This window comes from Canis lupus, chromosome 1 (assembly GCF_048164855.1).
Source record: "Canis lupus baileyi chromosome 1, mCanLup2.hap1, whole genome shotgun sequence".
Lineage (NCBI taxonomy): Eukaryota > Metazoa > Chordata > Mammalia > Carnivora > Canidae > Canis > Canis lupus.
In genome coordinates, this window is record NC_132838.1 from 1,862,313 (window position 1) to 1,882,279 (window position 19,967).

Consider the following 19,967-nt stretch of genomic DNA (forward strand, 5'->3'; position numbering starts at 1 on the left):
GAGGCCCCATCTTGTGCTCAGCTCACTATCTCACACCCTGGGGGCCCGCGGGGAACAGCATTGGGGTTGTGCCCAGTTACCCAGCGAGAAGACCTACCGTGTCACTGGTGTTCTTACTGTGATGATATGAATCACTTCCATATTTCCTTTTGAAAACTGAAGTATAATTGGCAATACTATCTGTTTCAGGTGTATGTTGTAGCGAATTCGATATTTTTATACGTTACAGTTATACAACACTCCCCATGTAAGTGCAGTCCCACCTGCCTGACAGTCACTGCAGTATTACCAACTACACTCCCTGTGCTGTACTTTCTGTCCTCCCTCGTGACTCACTCATTTCACATTTAAGAGGTTTGCAGCTCTTCATCTCATTCCTGTCCTACCCTTCCACTGGCCTCCCCTCTGGCAACCACCCATTTGTTCTGTGTCAAGAGTCTGTTTCTCTTTTGTTTTGTTTATATTTGATTCCACAAGTTTGACTTCCTTAACTTCTTTCACTTAGCATCATACCCTCTAGGTCCATCCTTGTTAAAAATGGCAAGATTACATTTTTATGGCTGCGTAATGTATGTCTGTACCTCTTCTTCCTCCTCTTCTTAAAGATTTTATTTTTTTATTTGCGAGAGACAGTACAAGCAGAGGCAGGGGGAGAAGTAGACTCCCCACTGAGCAGGGAGCCTGACACGGGACACAATCCCAGGACCCCAGCATCATGACTTGAGCTGAAGGCAGATGCTTCACTGACAGAGCCCCCCCAAGCGCTTGCATACCACCTCTTCTGTATCCATTTACCTAAGGATTATTTGGTTTGGGTTATTTCCAGATCTTGGCTATTGTAAACAATGCTGCTGTAAACACAGAAGTGGTGTGTTATTATTTTCTTTGGATAAATACCCAGAAATGAGATTGCTGGATCCCATCGTGATTCCAATTTTAACTTTCTGAGGACCCTCCATGCTGTTTCCAGAGTGGCTGCACGGGACTGCATTCCCACCAGCAGTGTACGAGGGCTCCCCTTTCTACGCATCCTCATCAACACCTGTTGCTCCTCACGGTGTTGATTTTAGCCTTTCTGACCAGTGTGAGGAGACGTTATCACCATAGTTTTGATTTGCATTTCTCTCATGATTAGTGATTTTGAGCATCTTTTCATGTGTCTGTTGGCGATTATAGGTCTTCTTTAGAAAAATGCCTTTTCAGATCTTCTGCCTAATTGGGGTGTTTTTATTTTTTTGATACTAAGTTGTCAGAGTTCTTTTTTTTTTTTAAGATTTTATTCATTTGGGGATCCCTGGGTGGCTCAGCCTTTTGCCTCTGCCTGTGTCTCTGTCTCTCTGTGTCTCTCATGAATAAATGAATAAATGAATAAATGAGAGACACACAGAGAGAGAGGCAGAGACACAGGCAGAGGGAGAAGCAGGCTTCATGCCGGGAGCCCAACGTGGGCCTCAATCCCGGGACTCCAGGATCACGCCCTGGGCCGAAGGCAGGCGCTAAACTGCTGAGCCACCCAGGGATCCCCTAAAAAAAGATTTTATTCATTTATTCATTCATGAAAAACCCACAGAGAGAGGCTGAGACACAGGCAGAGGGAGAAGCAGGCTGCATGCAGGGAGCCCGACTCGGGACTCGATCCCAGGTCTCCAGGATTATGCCCCGGGCTGAAGGCGGCACTAAACCGCTGAGCCACCCGGGCTGCCCAAGTTGTCTAAGTTCTTTATATATTTTTGGATATTAACCCCTTACAGCATGGATGATTTGAAAATATCTACTCCCATTCAATATGTTGCCTTTTCATTTTGTTGATGGGTTTGAAGCTTTTTAGTTAGATGAGATCCCATCTGATGTAATTCCATTTATTTTAGCTTTTGCAGCCCTTCTCTGGGGAGAGAGATCCAAATAAATGTTTCTAAGGCCAATGTCAGAGCGATTACTGCCTGCATTTTCCTCTAGAACTTCTGCGGCTCTGGTCTGTAGTTCTGCGCTCATCTTGTGTGGTTTGTAAGGAACAGGTGCAATTCTCCCTGGACCTACTAAAGAGACTGTTGCCCACCACCGTCTGTTCTTGCCTCCTCTGTCATACATTAGTGACCCATTTATGTGTGGCATTTATTTTCTGGGCTCTTGATTCTGTTCCACTGTGTGTTGTGCTAGGTTTGTTTGAATTTTTTTTTGAACATTTACTGACTTGGCAAACTGTAGTTACTTGTGGTGCTTAACACGGAACCACATGTGTTCCCATGTGAATTGATTTTTGGAGGCCCACACTGAGTGGTAACAAGGCTGCCGCCAACATCAGGAGGCAGCCTCGGAGCATGAGCAGGAAGCTGGGGTGTGGCACAAAACTGGCCTGAGACACGTGGGGAGTGTGGGGCGGCTTGACTCATATGGAATCTGCGATGGGAGAGAGCGATTCTTTAGATCCCACCTTCAGGTGGGACACACTCTTCACCTCTGCCTCAGTGGGCCAAAGCCGAGCAAGAAGAACTGAGTGAGTTTCATGAGAGGAAGATTTATAGACATCCTGGAGGAACTGAAGAGGAGTAGGAGTGGTCCTGCCATGGAAACGATGAGCCAGAAGGTCCTGATTATATAATCAGGTGCCGATACATTTATGCTGCTCTAGTAAGGGAGTGGATGTCAAGAAAACCACTATGACTTTGGTTGTCTTGTTGTTAGATGCCCTACTGCATGCAAATGCACCCGGAACACCCTCGGTGCATCTGAGCATTGTTCTCACTGTGCTGCAAGTGTGTGTGCCTGTGTACATGCACGTATGTACCAACAGTGGGGATGAAGCAAAACATGCAAGAAATCTCCACTACAAACATAAGAAACATAAGTGACATGAATTGAATATCAGGACTCTGTTTTCTTCCTTCCAATCCTATTGTATTTGTTCTTTTTAGATTTTTTATTTATTCATGACAGAGAGAGAGAGAGAGGCAGAGACACAGGCAGAGGGAGAAGCAGGCTCCATGCAGGGAGCCTGCTGTAGGACTCGATCCTGGGACTCCAGCATCACACCCTGAGCCAAAGGCAGATGCTCAATCTCAGCCACCCAGGTGTCCCTCCCTATTGTATTTTTTAAGGGAAATGTTCAACGTACATAAAAGTGGACAGAATGGTGTCACATAAAGCACCGTATGGATGCCTCTTCTCATCCAGGACCGCCTTGGGGGCCCCCCTCCAGCTGCCCCCCAAGATCACAGCTGGAACTGGCCTGGGACCCGCCCCTTCCTGCCTGATTGAGCCAGTGTTATTAATAACAGAAGGGGCTCTTAGAGTAAGTGTAGCCCCATGTTATCACAACAAACAGCAGCAGCTCCTCAGCATCAAATAACCAGGCACGGACTGATTCCCATCCTGTTCTCACGCTGTCTGTGGAGTGCGGGTCCAGGAGAAGTCTCCTGAGCCTGACTCCATAGCCTTCCCTGTTCTCTCGTTCTTCCTTGTAAATGAACCGTCTGTTCCCTGCGGTCTGGACTTGGCTGCTCACGCGCCCACAGTGCTGTCTCCATCGAGCCCCTGGGCTCTCGGGCACTCTGCACATTGGCACAGCATCTCGACCGGAGGTACATTTGCTGCCCTCTTCCTGTGAGGTCAACTGGTACCGGTGATCAGGGCCTGAGCCCGTCAATCCACCATGGCCTAAGAGTGGCACACGGCTAAGTCACAAGTCGATTGTTTACTCTGCAGCATCTTGCTCCAGAGATTACTGAGGATGAACATTCTGGCATTCCCAAATGCAATACTCCAGATGGACAACAAATATTTTCCAAAACCAGAGGGCAAACAAACCATGACCATTGGTCCCCTCACAGACTATTTCTAGTCAACAAATCTGGGGTTGCAGAATGGCTGCTATTTTACTACATTGCTTTTACTTGTCCTCAATTACCCTGATGACAGCATTTCAGGTTCTGAGATCAAAACTCTAACTATGTCATCACATTTGCTTCTTGCTGCTGTTTGGAGAAATCTCTAGAGTAATCCACCAAGATCTCTAGAAATTCTGAGGCCACAGAGTAACCACAGACACATACCAGCAGATGCTAAACTAGTAAATATACTGCTGCATTTAAATTTTAGTTTAAAATAATTAAAAGAAAATGTAAGTCCAGATTTAAACTCTTTCTATCTCCTTGTGGGTTATGTTTATAAAGCTTTATACTGAGCTAGATCCTAAAAGTTCTTTATTCTGGTGCTTAATACAGCAAAAGAAAATGAAACAGAAAACAAATTTAGAGTAGCTTCTGAAAACTCCACAGTTTACAGAAACCCCGACCATTTAGGTCAATCTTACATTTAGGTCGCTGGTTGTGTGGTGTGAGGCGGACGTCCTGCTCTCCCAGCCTGCCTGCCGATACCTCTGTTCCCAAAACTGTTGACACCACTCTGGGGCCCCTGCATTTCCACAGGAATGTTAGGGCCAGCTTGGCAGTTTCTGCAAAGAAGGCAGCTGGAATGTTGAGAGGGATCTTGTAGAATCTGTCAATCAATCTGGGAAATCCTATTGCCATCTTAACACTATAAAGTACTGATTTTATTCTCTGATGCCATCGTAAATGGAATTCTGTTCTTAATCCTATTTTTGGATAACTTGTTGCTAGTATATCAAAATACAATTCATTTTTGTATATTCATCTTGTATCTTAAACCTTACTAAACTCCTTTATCAATTCTAACAGATTTTTAGGGGATTCCTTAGGATTTTCTGTATAAAGACCAGTTTTACTCTCCTTTATAGCATGGATGCCTTTTTCTTCTTCTTGTCTAGCCCCCTTGGCTAGAACCCTGCTCATAGCAGCATTGTTCCTAACAGAAAAAGCAGAAACCACCCTAATGTCCTTCATTTGACAGATAAATAAAATGTGGTTTATTCATACAATGGAATATTATCCCACAATAAAAAGCAATGGAGTAATGACACATGAGACAGTGCGGACAACTTGGGGAAAAAGCCACACGCAAAAACCACACGGTGTGTGCACCCATTCGTGGGAGACTTCTGGCACAGACAGACCTACTGAGGCACAGGGCCCATCAGGGGTTGCCAAGGGCAGAGTGGGGGCAGGTGAGCAAGGGGCTGCAGTTCCCCAGGTGGCTTTGTGAGGGACAGAAACCTCCTCAGCTCTGCCTGCACCGGTGGTAGAGCAGCAGGTGTGCCCCATACTGGTGTGGCCTGCCCCAGCAGCCTGCTGGCCCAAACACTGCATCTGGTGCCATCGTCCCAGCTGCTAAGAAATCATGTTTTACAGAGGCTATAACGGACATTTTCAAACAAATGACTATTATTTCACCAAATGAACAATGAAATATCTGACTCTGATTTTGCCACTTGAATAAATACTGGGTTAGAGAAACTGGAGTATGTATGCAGACACTTCTTGATGTGAGCAGTGCATATTATCTCAACATACTGATGAATCCTGGAGTAGTTTTTTAAATTTCAGTGATGTTTTTATCTCAGAGTGGATCCTACAGAACATTAAAAAGGAGAGTCAAGGCTAGTTTCTGACTTTCTATGCTCTCTCGTGCAGCAGGGACATTTAACGTGAACTCAGTCACTAAAAGAGTCAGGAATGCAAAATTATTTTTCAAATTTTAAACAATTTTCATGACTTCAACCAGGTGACAGGTTGTATAGTCTCTGTTATCTGAATATAAGTATTAGCATGTCCCAAATCTGAAGCTTCATGATGGGGATGGGCTGACTCGGGTGGACAGATGCCCCCCGGTTGCTGGGAAGCAACCTGGCCATTATGAGTACACCAGGGACAGAAAATGCCCTTTGACAAAAGGTGTGTTTGTGCTTCCTGAAAAACGAAAATGCTGTAGTTCCTTAATAAAGCAAAGTGCTTTGGAGTACAATGAGCAAAAGCAGGCAAAGAGGAAATCAATTTCTAAGAAAATCCTGGCACCCCTCTCACATCCATGGAGGGGAGACGTCCTGGAGAAGCAGCTGCAAAGTAACACAGAGAACTCCACCTGCGGCAGACAGGGACAGGCTGCCACCCAGACCCAAGGATTTCCAGCGAAGGTTCTGGTTAGGGACCTGCCATAAGTAATGATCATATGGGATCAATGGTGCCAAGAACACAAAGCCACTCAGATTTTACAAAGAAGGAATGAGGAATGGAAACAACTTCTAAAGTGGCTAAGACTATTTTACCACACTGCAGAGTGTGGTAATATTCTTTAAAATATTTGACATTTAATTTGGAGTCACATATTATATTTGCTGTAAATGAAGCTTTCTCAGAAGATGGTGATTCCCGGTATGATACGCATCTGTTCAAACATTGCCTGTGCCAAGTGTCTCAACCAGTGTGAATGGCCCGGCACACACGCAAGTGCACACATGAGTCCATCACCATACCAGCCCGACCTTGCAAGTGTGTTGGCACCGGATGCGCAAGCCATCCTCCTCAGGCAGGAGAGGCTGTACCCAGCTGGCCCTGGCCCACAGGACGGTAACACCCACCTCTAAATCTCTCCCATGAGGCTCATGCGTCATGCTCCGCCGCACCTGCCCACCTTGGAAACAGAGCTTCCCACCGCAGAGGACATGGCCTTGGGAGCGGACGTGACCCTGCTGCAAAACACAGGGCAAGCGGGCTCATGAGTGCTAGAGTCACAGCATGTTCTGCCAACCTGTTGTGTCAGGGTGTGGTTTGGTAATGCTTTGTTCCACATGAACATAAAAATTCCCAACAAAGGAATTCGTGCCTTGCTCCCTATCTGGCTGCAGCCTGAGTTAAGTTTTAAAATTGATGAGTTCTCGGCAGCACTGCTCTCTAAGCAATGGCACTGTCAAAGCAGCCAGTGCAGAGAAGCAAGCTGCAGTGGACTCGGTACAAATGACCTGTCCTGGCGTGCCAACACCGTTTGCTCATTTATCACGGCATGTCTACTGTTCCTGGTCAGTGTCAATACGCTCTGTATCCTGGCAGCTAACAGATGTCTGCTCTTGTCGAATGAATTACTTCATGTTTCACGCACTGGTGGCCACACATGTGTCACTATAGCAACATCATTAATTTCAGATCTTACCGGAAACGTGCACCCCAATCAAACCTAATTACACCACACTGCTTTCTTGTCCACAAGAAGGAAACTATAACGCAATCACGAGATACTTCATTTTCTGTTCTGCCAGGGCAAACGAGAGGCAGTGTGATAGACGCTTCTTGTCAGAAAGCTTATTGATGAGGCACAAGCCTGATCACAATCAGGCCAAGGACCACCTTATGATTATGTCAGCAGCAAAAGGTTCCTCACACAATAGCTCATTCTTCATCGTTTCAGCAGATGATGTTTGCAAACTGTCTCACACCCCAAATTCTTTACCCTTCTACCAATCCACTACCCTGTGAGACCCTCTGTGATGGTGGAAGTCAACATGGTGACTGACCAACTCTGGATGTACTGAGGGGGCAGTGAAGGACATGAATCATGCACGTGACAAAAGGAAGGAATAAAAGAGAGCATAGTCACTCCAGCTCCTGGAATACAACACTAACCAGTACGCACCAGATATGCAGCTGCACCAGGACCCCCAGGCAGAGGGCGGGTGAGTGTGAGCGCACGTCTGCCACCACCTGCCACAAAACCTTCCTGGCTGACAACACATGGCTTTGCTTGGAAGGCTTGGGGGTCTTCCCCAACACAAGACCATGTGTTGTTAAGAGGTGAGGGCTCAACCCCTGGCGGGCTGGCAGCCTCCATCTATGTGAGGAGCCAGTTTCTATAAAGTCAAAGTGAGGACAGCACTAAGTCCTACTACGTGCTTGCAGTGACATGACAGCTACACAACTCGTCCTTGACGTTGTACACCTACGATTTGGTGAGTGTGGCCTATTCGAGCAGCTATAGCCACACTCCCTCCTCTGAGTGCTCCTGGGAGCCTGGCCTGAGCAGGGGCAGCGTGAAGGGGAAGCAGTGGCAGATACCGTGCCTGTGGCCCTGCAACCCCAGGTCAGGCACGGGGCTACTGCAGCATGTGGCACACCACATGTGCTCCGTAAGTGCCGTTTACCTTATTGAGAAAGGTTCTGAAAAAGTTCTAGACCAGAAATTTAAAAAAATACTAAAAATACTCCATGCAGCTCCACCACTAGGAAGTAAGGATAGGAGGTCCCTCCAACAACCACTGCCACAAATAGGCCTTTTGGAAAATGAAATGCAGAAGATTTTCTCTAATATATTTAATATAATTTTCTGTAATTCTTTTTAAGTCTCAGGAGCCCAGATAATTTATTTTTGCTTTATAAAAGTCGCAAAGTGAGACATAGGGAAATGTGGTTTTACCTTTATGACTCTGAGCAAAACCACTCATCCTTATCCTAGATGTAACTCAGAATCCAAAGAAAAAAAGAGGAGCTACAGAAAGATGATCCCATCACTATTTAAAATGCAAAATGAAAAGTTAGCATTTTGAGGAGAAATAATGTCACAAAACCTTCCTCCCTTGCTGCTCTCCCACAGCCAGAGACACGGGGAGAGGAGAGAGAACCAGTTACTCCTCAAGCATACCCACTGCCCTCTGGCTTATGCTTCCTATCTGTAAACGGAGCTGAACAAACAGCTCAGTGTGACCCTCAAGCACATTACATACAGACTGAAGGGGCCACGAGAGGACTTGTGGTGCAAACAGGATGGCCTAGACTACACCCACATCCCCCTCGAGTCCAGGCCTCTAAAGGGGAGGTCCCAGACTTCTCCCGGCCCAACGTGAACCGTGACATCCGTCACTGCTGTACAAACATTCCATGGGCTATATTGTACTCACAGTGGCTTTCTCTGAGTTATGCTCAGTTTGGTTTTGTTGTCTGAGATGACACAGTGAACATTTTCACATTGGTCTGCTGCAGATGCACATGTGTCCCCCCGGGTAACAGAGGCTGGAGGGACACCGCTGTGCGGAGGCTGCCAAGGCTCGTCCATTGGGACAGACGAGGGGTGCACCGGGCACCACGCCTGCTGACAGTGCAGACAAGGTCCCGGGGCAGCGTGCGCCTCACAGGTGGGACCTCACATGGGGGACGATGATGTCAGTGCCACGCCACTCAGTCCTCATCACAAAGAACATGGGCCCATCCACTCAGCTCTTCCATCCACACAGGCTTTGTACATTCTGCTTGAACTCATTTCTAATTATGTTACGTGTTTTGCTGCTATTCTACGTGGGCTTCTGGAAACTAAATGCCCCCACTGTTGCAGGCATAGGGAGATGTAGTTTAATTCTGACCCTGAATTTAAAGATGTCCTTAAGCTCCCCTGTAATCCAACAGCCTTTCCTCAGGCTCCTCTGGTTTCTCTGTAAACAGAATCTATGCCTGCACATGCTGGAAGCCAAGCGCCTGCTGCATTTACACACGACATCCAGGCACCAAGCGTGGGCAGGAGGGTGGGTTTCTTCTGCTGCTGCTGGGCAGCCTGACGGCACCCCGGGCCTCCCCTCACATACCGTGTGCTGTAACCTCATGGTTTCTCCAGGACTCTCTCCTGTGGGGTCACTTCAGGAACCGTTGTGAGTTTAGGTTTGCTTCACTCCACCTTCTCCAGCAAAATCATTCCACCTGTCCTTCCAGAAATACCCCAACTTCCATGATGGCATGTCTGCTTATTTTCCACATTGTTACAGGTTTATTCCTTGAAATCTTTCCCTGTCAGCCCAACGAGGTCAGGAAGGGAGAAATCTGAGGGCATCTCTCAGCCTCCCTTCTCGAGCCTGAGCCCCTTGTTACGTCAGTGTTCTTTGGATAGTCCCCGATGGGCCACAATGACAAGCCCTGACCAAAATCAAATGCCATCGAGGTGTCCAGCTGGCTTAGTCGGTGGAGTGTGTGTGTGTGATGCATGATCTTGGGGTTGTGGGTTTGGGCCCCACACTGGGGGTAAGGATGACTTAAATAAATTTAAAAACCACTTTAAACTTAAAAATTGAACAAAACAAAACACCACCAGCAACTGGATTTTGACAGAACTGCAGTAAAACTATATCAGTTCATGGAGAAGGCGGGCTCTACGGAATCCTGTATCTTCACACTGGGGACCTCATGCTGGGGACCACAGTCTGCCCCTCCGTTCGTCTGCATCTTCTTTCTCATTTCTGTTGGGTCTGATCATCCTCATGCACATCCCTCACTCCCCTCACGTTCATGCTCATGTGTCTCACTTTCGCTCGTGCTACGGTGAGCAGGGACCGCACTCCTAAGGCTACTCCACATGCTAGGAGCTATTTTGTTATCTCAACCTATGACCCGCCACTTCACTGATTCTTACTTTTAGCAGCTGATTCCTTGGTTCATTGTTTCATCTACAAATATCTGCTCCTTCTTTTGGTTGTAGAGCTTATTTCTACTATGTATCTTACTGTAAGGAATAAAACACATTAGATAATAGTGTTGTTGGATTTCTCTTTTTCCTGATTGTAGTAAAGCTTTTCATAGTATATGTTATTAAAAATGTTGAATTTTATTTGAGACATATTTTATAAGTTATACAAATATTCTTAGTTCTAGTTGACCAAGGATTACTAGGAAAATTTTTTTAAAGATGTATTTATTTTAGAGAGACAGCACAAGCATATGAGTGAGGGAAAGGACAGAGGGAAAGAGAATCTCAAGCAGACTCTATGCTGAGTAAGAAGCCCAATCTGGGGCTCAATCTCATGACCTGAGATCATGGCCTGAGCCAAAACCAAGAGTTGGACGCTAAATCGACTAAACCACCTGGGTGTTCCAAGAATGACCAGGATTTTAAACCATGAATGAACAAATCATGGAGGGTCTTTAGCCTGTTGATAGGACTTTCACTATAGCATTGGGTTTGATTTATCTTTTATTTAGTATCTTATGAACTGACAAGAATGCTTTGATGAATAAAGTTAAAAATGAAATAAGAACAGATAGAATTTGGGGCATGGATGTGAGGGTGGGATAGTTGCTGGTAAGGCTCACTAGGAGAATGTTACTGTTAAAATACCAAATCCACACACGTCTGGTTCTGTACGTCAACAGCTCAGGAGTACCATCCTGTAAGAAACAAGCTGCCGAAGAGGTGTAAGAAATACACCTAACACCTGACAAACAATGGTACGGCAGCAGAGAATTAAAAATATACAAACGTGTCATTTAAATCTCAAAGAATTTAACATGGGATCCCTGGGTGGCTCAGCAGTTTAGCGCCTGTCTTTGGCCCAGGGCGCGATCCTGGAGTCCCGGGATCGAGTCCCATGTCGGGCTCCCAGCATGGAGCCTCCTTCTCCCTCCTCCTGTGTCTTTGCCTCTCTCTCTCTCTCTTTCTCTCTAAGTCTATCATGAATAAATAAATAAATACATCTTAAAAAAAAAAAACCAAAGAATTTAACATTTTACTAATTCTAATGATAGTGTGCTTATCCAGTTAATTATGTGCCAGCGTTCAGGTGAAGTCTGGAAAATTCTAAATTTGAATGACTTCAGTATGCACTATGCGCGTACACACCCAGGATCAGCCTGGACTGGATGGAAGCAAGCACACCAAAGGCAAACATGAACCAGCAGCAGTACCTGTTTTGTCAGTCAGCAAATACACCAGGCGCCCCAGCTCCTCTGGGATGGTGCTGGTCCGCACGACTGTGCCGGGGATGCTCTCATCCTTCATGATCATCCACCCGTACGCGGCTTTGCCCATGTCCAAGTTCACTCGCAAACTGCCAAATAAAACCCACCACAGTGGTTAGTTTGCTCCAAACCTATGCAATAGCTTCATGCTCATGTTTTCCATACAGACTTATTATCTTGAACCTCACGATAATACCAGATTTCAGACTTTAAAATACATGAATCTGTTAACACTTAAGCCTAGAAACCTTTTTACGCCCCATGCCATGTTTGTAGAGGATACTAGAATGGGCTGCTCATGTGTGTAAGGGAATCATGCATATCTCCCTGGGAACAGATATTTGAAATGCATCATAATCTTCATCTACTCATTTTACAAGAACAAACAGGATACTTCTCCCGTGAGGATGACTGCTGGGACCCAACATATCCTAGAAGGAAGACTAGGCCCCTGAGAATGCCAGGCTTCCGAGCCCAGGTGAGGACCCCCCGAGGCCCAGGATGGTGGTGTGGCCTGAGGGGGGACAGTGGCAGGAGGGGGGATCGGAGGTGGTGGGGGCCAGACCATGATGCAGAGCTTGGGTTTCATGGTCAGAGAGATGGTCAGTGCTTGTCGTCTCTAGTCCCTGGAATAGGTGGAGCCAGAGCCTGAATGACGCTTCATAAACGGCTCCTCTGTTACCCAAGCTGCACTCAGCTACTTGTTGGGCTTAACGGATGGACTCATTCTGCTCATACCCTCATACATTATAGTCTGGCCTCACCCTGCTCTTGTTCATATTCAGACTTAGGATCACTCAGATATGTTTCAAACTCTAGAAAAAAATCTGCACCTAATTTGATTCTGTCAGGAAAACAGCAGATATAATGTATCAACACAATGTGGCAAAGCTGCTGACAGTCAATCATTTTGACCAAAATGGCAATTCATATGGATCTACCACCTACTAACAAATGTACACTTGAAAAGGAATGTGAAGGACTCAGAGTTAGTGAAGAGAGTCTATAGTCTGTAAGTAAGTCAAAGAAAATTAAAATATTCATAATGGGCTATTTGTCCATAAAGCTCACATCTTAAAAACCCTAGGAACGCTACTGGTCAGAAAGAAAAGTTTTAATTGCCAAGCACACAGCTTTCAAACAGTACCTCAATGTCTCTGGGTTACTTATGGTCCTGCTACCACTACAAGGCCAAGCAATAAGGGAGGGCAGACGCTGCAGGACAGCACGGGGACAGAACACAGCAGCCTCCCGGCCTCGCGGGTGGCCTGGTCCCGGGATGGCAGGGGCACTGCGGACAGAAGGCGGCCGGGCTATGAGGCCCAGAGCTACCAGGGGCACTGGGCACCCAACCTCTGTGTGCCCCTGGACCTCCTGTTAAACTCTGGGGCACAGACAACACTCTCTCTGTGGGGCTGCGGTGAGGCACCCAGGGGGCCGGTGCATGGAAGAGGCTCGAGAAGCCGCCGAGGAGCAGTTTCTGGGAAGGTGGGGGTGCCTGGGGCTGGAGGAAGGAAAAGCAACATCATGCTTTTGCTTGGGCTCGTCTGTGACGGGTACCAGCGATAGGACAGACCCCTGACCCAGGAGTGGACATGGGGCACAGGGCGGGTGGTGGCGCCCCATAGAGCTTGGGTGCTGGCTCTGCGGGCCCAGAGACCCACATGGAGGAAGAACGTGACTTTCTTCTCTGTGTATCCTGGTCAAATTATTTTGGAAAGTGTCAGACTGCCTCAAGCAGCACAAGGCACGAGGAGCCCGTTGTCTGGCAGACTCCCCTCCAAGGGTGCGCAGGGGCTGCTGGGCTAGGGGCTGAGTGAGAGCCCGAGTGAGTGAGAGCACCTGCTAGGCTCTTCCATGGTGTTCTCTTCAAATCGCGAGCACTTACATTTAATAAAACAACTGTTATCGCCTCAGAGCTGTAAGGATTTGTTATTTCCTGAAATACTGTGTCACAATAAACACCCATGGGATGTTTTCAGGTGACTATAGGTACCCTCAAGGCTGGTGAACAAGAGAATGTGGATAGTCTTTAGGTTAAAACAAAGCACAAGGCAAGTTCAGTTTACAAACAAAAGCTATCAAGAAAAATGTATCTTCAACTAAGACTGTAATATCACATAGGAAGCAGAAGCTTCAGTTTATACACATTGTATATTTTGGTAAAATGTTAGTATATTCGCTTTTTAATGTTAAAAATCGCTAGAAGCTCAAACTTCAAACATGAATTTGACAGAGTATAATTAGCATCACTAAGCTTACTTTTTAGTAACGTAATTTGTAGAATTTTAAAATTTAGAACTCTGTTCGACTAGTAAAGTACTTTATAGGAACATGACTTGTAAATAACCCATTAAGCCTATCATTTTGAGAATTACAGTTAAAGATTATAAGGTAATGGATACCAAATATATTTTAAGCTCATCTTATTGCTAACTGGCCAACTGTGATCCACTCCACCCACACTGAGTGGAAAAGCTGTGTGCCACTTTGGACGTTGAGTGAACAAGGCAGCAATAGTGACCCTCATCATCACATGGACCCTGCAGAGCTCTAGGTTGCCGCGAGTGGGGGGCTCTCTCCTGACTCAGCAGCCCTGCCAGGCAGTCTGAGGACGGCACGTGAGCCCTCGACACCCATGAGACCTATTGCCGAGGTGTCACTGTGTGACAGGCCGCGGCCCCTGGAAGGGCTCAGTGGCACTCCTGCCTGCTTGAGGCTTCTGTTTAGATCTTAAACTGAGCAAAAGAAAAGTCATTTTAACAAGAAGTTCTATCAAAAGTAGTCCTGTTAATTGTCATCTATGGAAAATAGCACAGATGCTGTTTTATCTGAAATTTCCCCCTGCATTTTTCATTTTGTGACGTCCTCTACTTCTTTTGGGGGGTGCGGAGCCCTATGTGGGGCCGAACCGATGACCTCCAGATCAAGATCCATGCTGAAACCAAGAGTTGACACCCAACTGACAGCAGGCCAGGCACCCCATCACCTCTGTACAACACACCATGGACGGCAAGGAGTGGCACTGAGATCCTCAGGGGCTGAACGCTGCCAATGCTGCGCATGCTGAGGGCGACAGTCACATCCCCACCAGGAGTCTGGACCCATATCTTAGGTTCAGACCACTGTATTCGATCTCAGGGTCATCATAGATACCTTAACGTGAAGACGGACAACAGAAGTAACAGCCCCACTTCCTTCTCTTCCGGTGCCGGACAAAAGAGATCAAATGTACTCACATTTCTCCCTCTGGTGAAGGACAGGACCACGCCTCCAACAACCCTACAAGTGGCCACTAAGTCAAGGCTCCTTTTCCTTTGATTTCCCGTGCCATTCACCTTCCCAAATTCTCCAAACCCTGATTTCTATGCTCCATCAGGAAGAAACATGAATAACTGAATTTTGCAGGGTTGAGGTTAGGTGTGACTTGAATTGATTCTTAATTTCCAAATTTACTAGTTCTATGATCTTGGACAAATGACAAATCTGATTTTTAAAAAAGATTTTATTTATTTATTCATGAGACACACACACACACACACACACACACACACAGGCAGAGACACAGGCAGAAGGCAAAGCAAGCTCCATGCAGGGAGCCTGATGTGGGACTCGATCCTGGGTCTCCAGGATCATGCCCTGGGCTGAAGGCAGCGCGAAACTGCTGAGCCACCTAGGCTGCCCCAAATCTGATCTTTTTGAGCCTCAGTAATAGTACACGTAAAATGCCACATATTCGCAAGGTCACCATGGGAAATGGCACTAATGCATAAAAGCAGGTTACTAAGTGGTTACTGGCACAGGTGATCACTGGCCTGAATAGTCAGAGAAGGTTTCATTTTAAATTCAATTAATTAACATATAATGTATCACTGGTTTCAGAGGATCGGTGATTCCTCAGTCTTATATCATACCCAGTACTCATCATATCCTGTGCCCTCCTCCTTCATGCTTGTCACCCAGTGATCCTCTGTCCCCCACCTTCCACCCCCTCCAGTGACCCTCAGTTTGTTTCCTAGAGTTCAGAGTCTCTTACGGTTAGCCTTCTCTGTTTTTATCTTTAGTTTTCCTTCCTTTCTTCTATGTTCATCTGTTTTCTTTCTTAAAATCCGTATGAGTGAAATAATATAATTGTCTTTTTCTGACTTACTTCACTCAGCATAATACCCTCCAGTTCCATCCATGTCGATATAAATGGTAAGATTTCATCGTTTGATGGCTAAGTGATATTCCATTGTCTATACAGACCACATCTTCTCTATCCATTCACCTGTCATCTGGGCTCTTTCCTTAGTTTGGCTCTTGTGGACATGGCTGCTGTGAACATTGGGGTGTAGGGCCCCTTCAGATTACTACATCGTTATCTTTAGGGTAAACACCCAGTAGTGCAATGTTGGGTCATAGGTTAGTTCTATGTTCAACTTTCTGAGGAAACTTGGAGAAGGTTTTACAGAAAAGACCGGCGCTGAGCTAAAAGGGAATAAAAGGGTTGGGGGGGCGGGCAGCATGCCTGAGCTTCACTCAGGGAAGGCAGGTGGTCAGCAAGGCTCTAGAGCTCAGAAGGTACAGATGTACGTAAGTGGAATGAAAGTAGATATACACCTAAATACACTAAGAGTCCACTGCCACACACACAAGAATAAACAAAATGTATAGTCTCGGGTCCTAAGAAATAGAAAATCTAGTAAGGTATGAAAGTAGTTTAAATTGGTACATGTAAAATTCTAAATCATGTTACTAAACTTTTGAATGGGTGTGGGAAAACTGTAGATTTGAAATAAGTGTTTTAGGGAGAAATAAATGGAACATCAGTGTTCCAGATAAACTGAACCAAAGAAAGCCTGGAGCTACAAGAGAGTCAGACACTGTGTAAAAGGCAGCGGGACCCCAGCAGTGTGCCAGGACCTGGAGCCCTTGGAGGGCTCTGAGAATGCAGCCCTGCTCTGTGCCAGTTAGGAAGACATGGGCAAACTCAGGACGCTCTTCAGGGAGACTCATCCTCTTGCCTTCTATTCAGAATGATGTCGGCCCATCTCCTCAGCATCCAGAACAATCAAAATATTAATCACAGGGTCAGATATTGGGGTGAATGGCAACAAGGTAAGTCAGGACTTCCCCAACACTCAGAACTGTTTCGGCTGTTTTGTGCGGGCCCCTGTAAAATACTGCATGTGCTATGCAGCAGCTAGCGCTAAGAGGGCTGTGTGCGTGGACTTACACATACAGCATTCTCCACAGCAACAGGAAATACATGTATGAGGAATGAGCACAAATATTTTGTGTCAATATGTGAGAGGAATAAATATTCCTATTGGAGGATTAGCATTTCCTTCTGTTCATAAATAAATAAAAGTATTTATTATGTGCAATTTGATACACCTTAAAATGAAGTGTCTCTGGTAGTCTAAGAAGAAAGAAATGGCAAAGGTATAGGAGACAAACCACCCCAAAGCAAGCAGGTGGTGACTATGTCAAAATATTAGTAAGAAAGCTAACCAGGCAAAAAGGACCACAGGAAAAGGTTGAAGGTTTTCAAAGTTGAAAATGCTTTTCAAAGTTGGAAAAGCTGAGCTCAGCTCTCTACCCAGAGGTTGACAGTGACCACAGTGAAACCGGCAGAGGAGAGGAGGGCTGGAAGGAAGCACCTCACAGCACCCTCACTACTGTGCCCTATACGCACAGCGATACGGGATGAGCACTTGCACAAGAGGCCACCCTGCCTTCAAGGACAGGTGAGGACACTGGGCCTTGTGAACCTATGCTGTATACAATGCAGCCAGTGGTGGGTGCTGGGCAGGGCCAAGGAACTCTCAGTTTTCCTGAACTGGCTGAAATAAAGTATTCGCTTTTTACTTGTGTAATTAAGTATGCAGAACGTGAGCCTGAGGCCACTAACACCATCTGTATAACCAGGTGAGGAAGACCTGGCAGAGAATGGCATTTAACCAGAAGAAAGCAGAGTCTACAGATGGGGAGAAGAGCCACACCGGGCACTGGGCTTCCTGTTCAAGCCTCACCCAACAGGTTGCTCAGCTAATCTTTGCACTGATATGATACATAAACAAATTCCCCCTTTGACTTATACTTAGTTTAAAAACTGCACCTGGGATCCCTGGGTGGCGCAGCGGTTTGGTGCCTGCCTTTGGCCCGGGGCGCGATCCTGGAGACCTAGGATCGAATTCCACGTCGGGCTCCCTGCATGGAGCCTGCTTCTCCCTCTGCCTGTGTCTCTGCCTCTCTGTCTCTCTCTGTGTGACTATCATGAATAAATAAATAAAATCTTTAAAAAAAAAAAAAAAACTGCACCTATAGATCTTTCATGAAAAAGTACCATAGTCTAGTTAAAAGGCAAATGAGGGAATGCCTGGGTGGCTCAGTGGTTGAGCACCTGCCTGCCTTTGGCCCAGGGCATGATCCTGGAGTCCTGGGATTGAGTCCCACATCGGGCTCCCTGCATGGAACCTGCTTCTCTCTCTGCCTATGTCTCTGCCTCTCTCTCTCTCTCTGTCTCTCATGAATAAATAAAATCTAAAAATAAATAAATAGCAAATGAGATAAATATATTTGCAATTATGAAAGAGCTACTCATTTTTATGTTAAAAGACAACACAAATTGCTTCAAGAAGATGAATGTAACAAGAGCCAGAAGGACAAAGGCATGAAGAGTGAATTCAGATACTGGTACAGTATTTTCAATACCAACTTTACCCCACGAAGGAACAGAAGGGGCCTCCTGAGGCCACAGCAAGAATGAGGTGGCCACTGAGGTGGGCTCAAGGCAAGAATGCAAACTCACAACCCCCCGACTCCAGAGCCTGAGAGCTCTACCTGCAAGTAGAGACTAACTCTCATGGGCCAAAGATGACGATAGTGTTGTTTTATAACTTCTAACTTTGAAGTAGTTTTTAGTCTCAGAAGTAGCAGCAAAACCAGAGGTGCCCAGGTGGCCCAGTGCTTAAGACCTGTTAAGCATCTGCCTTTGGCTCAGAGCATCATGCCCTGGGCCAAAGGCAGGCAGGTGCTCAACCACTGAGCCACCCAGGCAGTGAGAACAAGGGTGCTCTTGAAGAGCACGAGGAGGAAGGCCCTATTCTAGAAAACACTGACTCAGGACAAAGGTATATGGGTTCAGGCGAATTTGTTCTCTGCTCGGGAAGAGAAACCACTCCCAGGATAACAACACGGACGACTCAAAGTGGCCTGTGAGTGTGTGCACCCTGGCGCACGACAGAAGAGTCCTAGGTCATTGGGGGACAGTCTTTCTGACAAGCAATGCTGAGACAATTGGAGTTGGAAAACAGTGATATGTGAAAATCCTGTTTCGCATTATTTAAAAACCACTGCTTCTAGCAGTCAAAAACAACCCTGCAACACTTTTAGAAGCTAACACAGGAGGATAGCTCCATCATCCAGGGCCCAGAAAGGCTTCTTACACAACATATGGAGAGTGATAACCAACAGCAAAAGACATTTATAAACTGGACTATGTAAAATTAATGTCTTTTTCATAACTTCACCAATAGCACAAACTCAAGCTACAGATGTTTTACTAGTAAAACGTGGACCTGAAAAGAACACCCAGATCACATGAGTAACTACGAACTGCTCAGTAGGTTAGGAGAGCTGGGGAATGTCTTCTGTGACCAGAGGCCCTGCTCTCTGGGCCTGTGGGTCAGGCCTGTGGCCTCAGCACGTTTGTAGGATTTGGGGAGTCCAGTGAGTTTTTCTCACAGAGAGTTTTTTCAACTTCCAGCCTGAGCCAGCAGTGCTTCTGTTGACACATTCTCACAAACTGTGGGTCTCCCATTGCATGTCACAGCGGTCCACACCACTTGACAAGAGGCCCCTATGCAGCTCTGTCCTAGATAACCCAAGCCCTCCAGGCTCTTACTGAGATGGGGGAGCAAGTCCAGGAGTCACACACCTAATCTCTCCAGCAAAATGCTGTCCAGACACACCCTTCGGCTTTCTTTCCTAGGCATGCTTGCCAAACCTTCAAGTCTCTAATACTATCATCTTTGGCGATCTGAATAGGCTGCCAACTTCCCCCACCATCAACTGGTTTCCTATGTTGGAAATGGTCTTTTCCCCAGGCACTCCCCAAGCACGCTAAACAGAAAAGGAGGCCCTACAGAGATGTTAATGGAGATACTTTCTAAGTTCTGAAGCAAACATACCCGTGTTACCTGACATTTTCGATACTGGGTTCTTACGGTGCAGCACGAGTGGTGCCCTAAGCAGAGCTGGGTACTTACTCCTTCAGGCAGCTGGGTAGTACACAGAGGGCCAAATGAGGAAACCCCTGCCACCCCAGGCACACAGACCCCACCAACAGCAGCACCTTAGACCAGA

At 46.3% G+C, this 19,967-nt stretch overlaps 1 protein-coding gene across 9 annotated transcripts in view; it reads right to left on the bottom strand.

The window, feature by feature from the left end:
• The window catches only part of ATP9B (ATPase phospholipid transporting 9B (putative)), a 237,325-nt gene that overhangs the window by 50,842 nt on the left and 166,516 nt on the right, over positions 1-19,967 (bottom strand). For all 9 annotated transcript variants that reach the window (XM_072817398.1, XM_072817319.1, XM_072817557.1 and 6 more), the window contains one exon: positions 11,562-11,704. In XM_072817398.1, the coding sequence (XP_072673499.1) occupies positions 11,562-11,704 (143 nt within the window). The remainder of the gene's footprint in view (positions 1-11,561; positions 11,705-19,967) is intronic.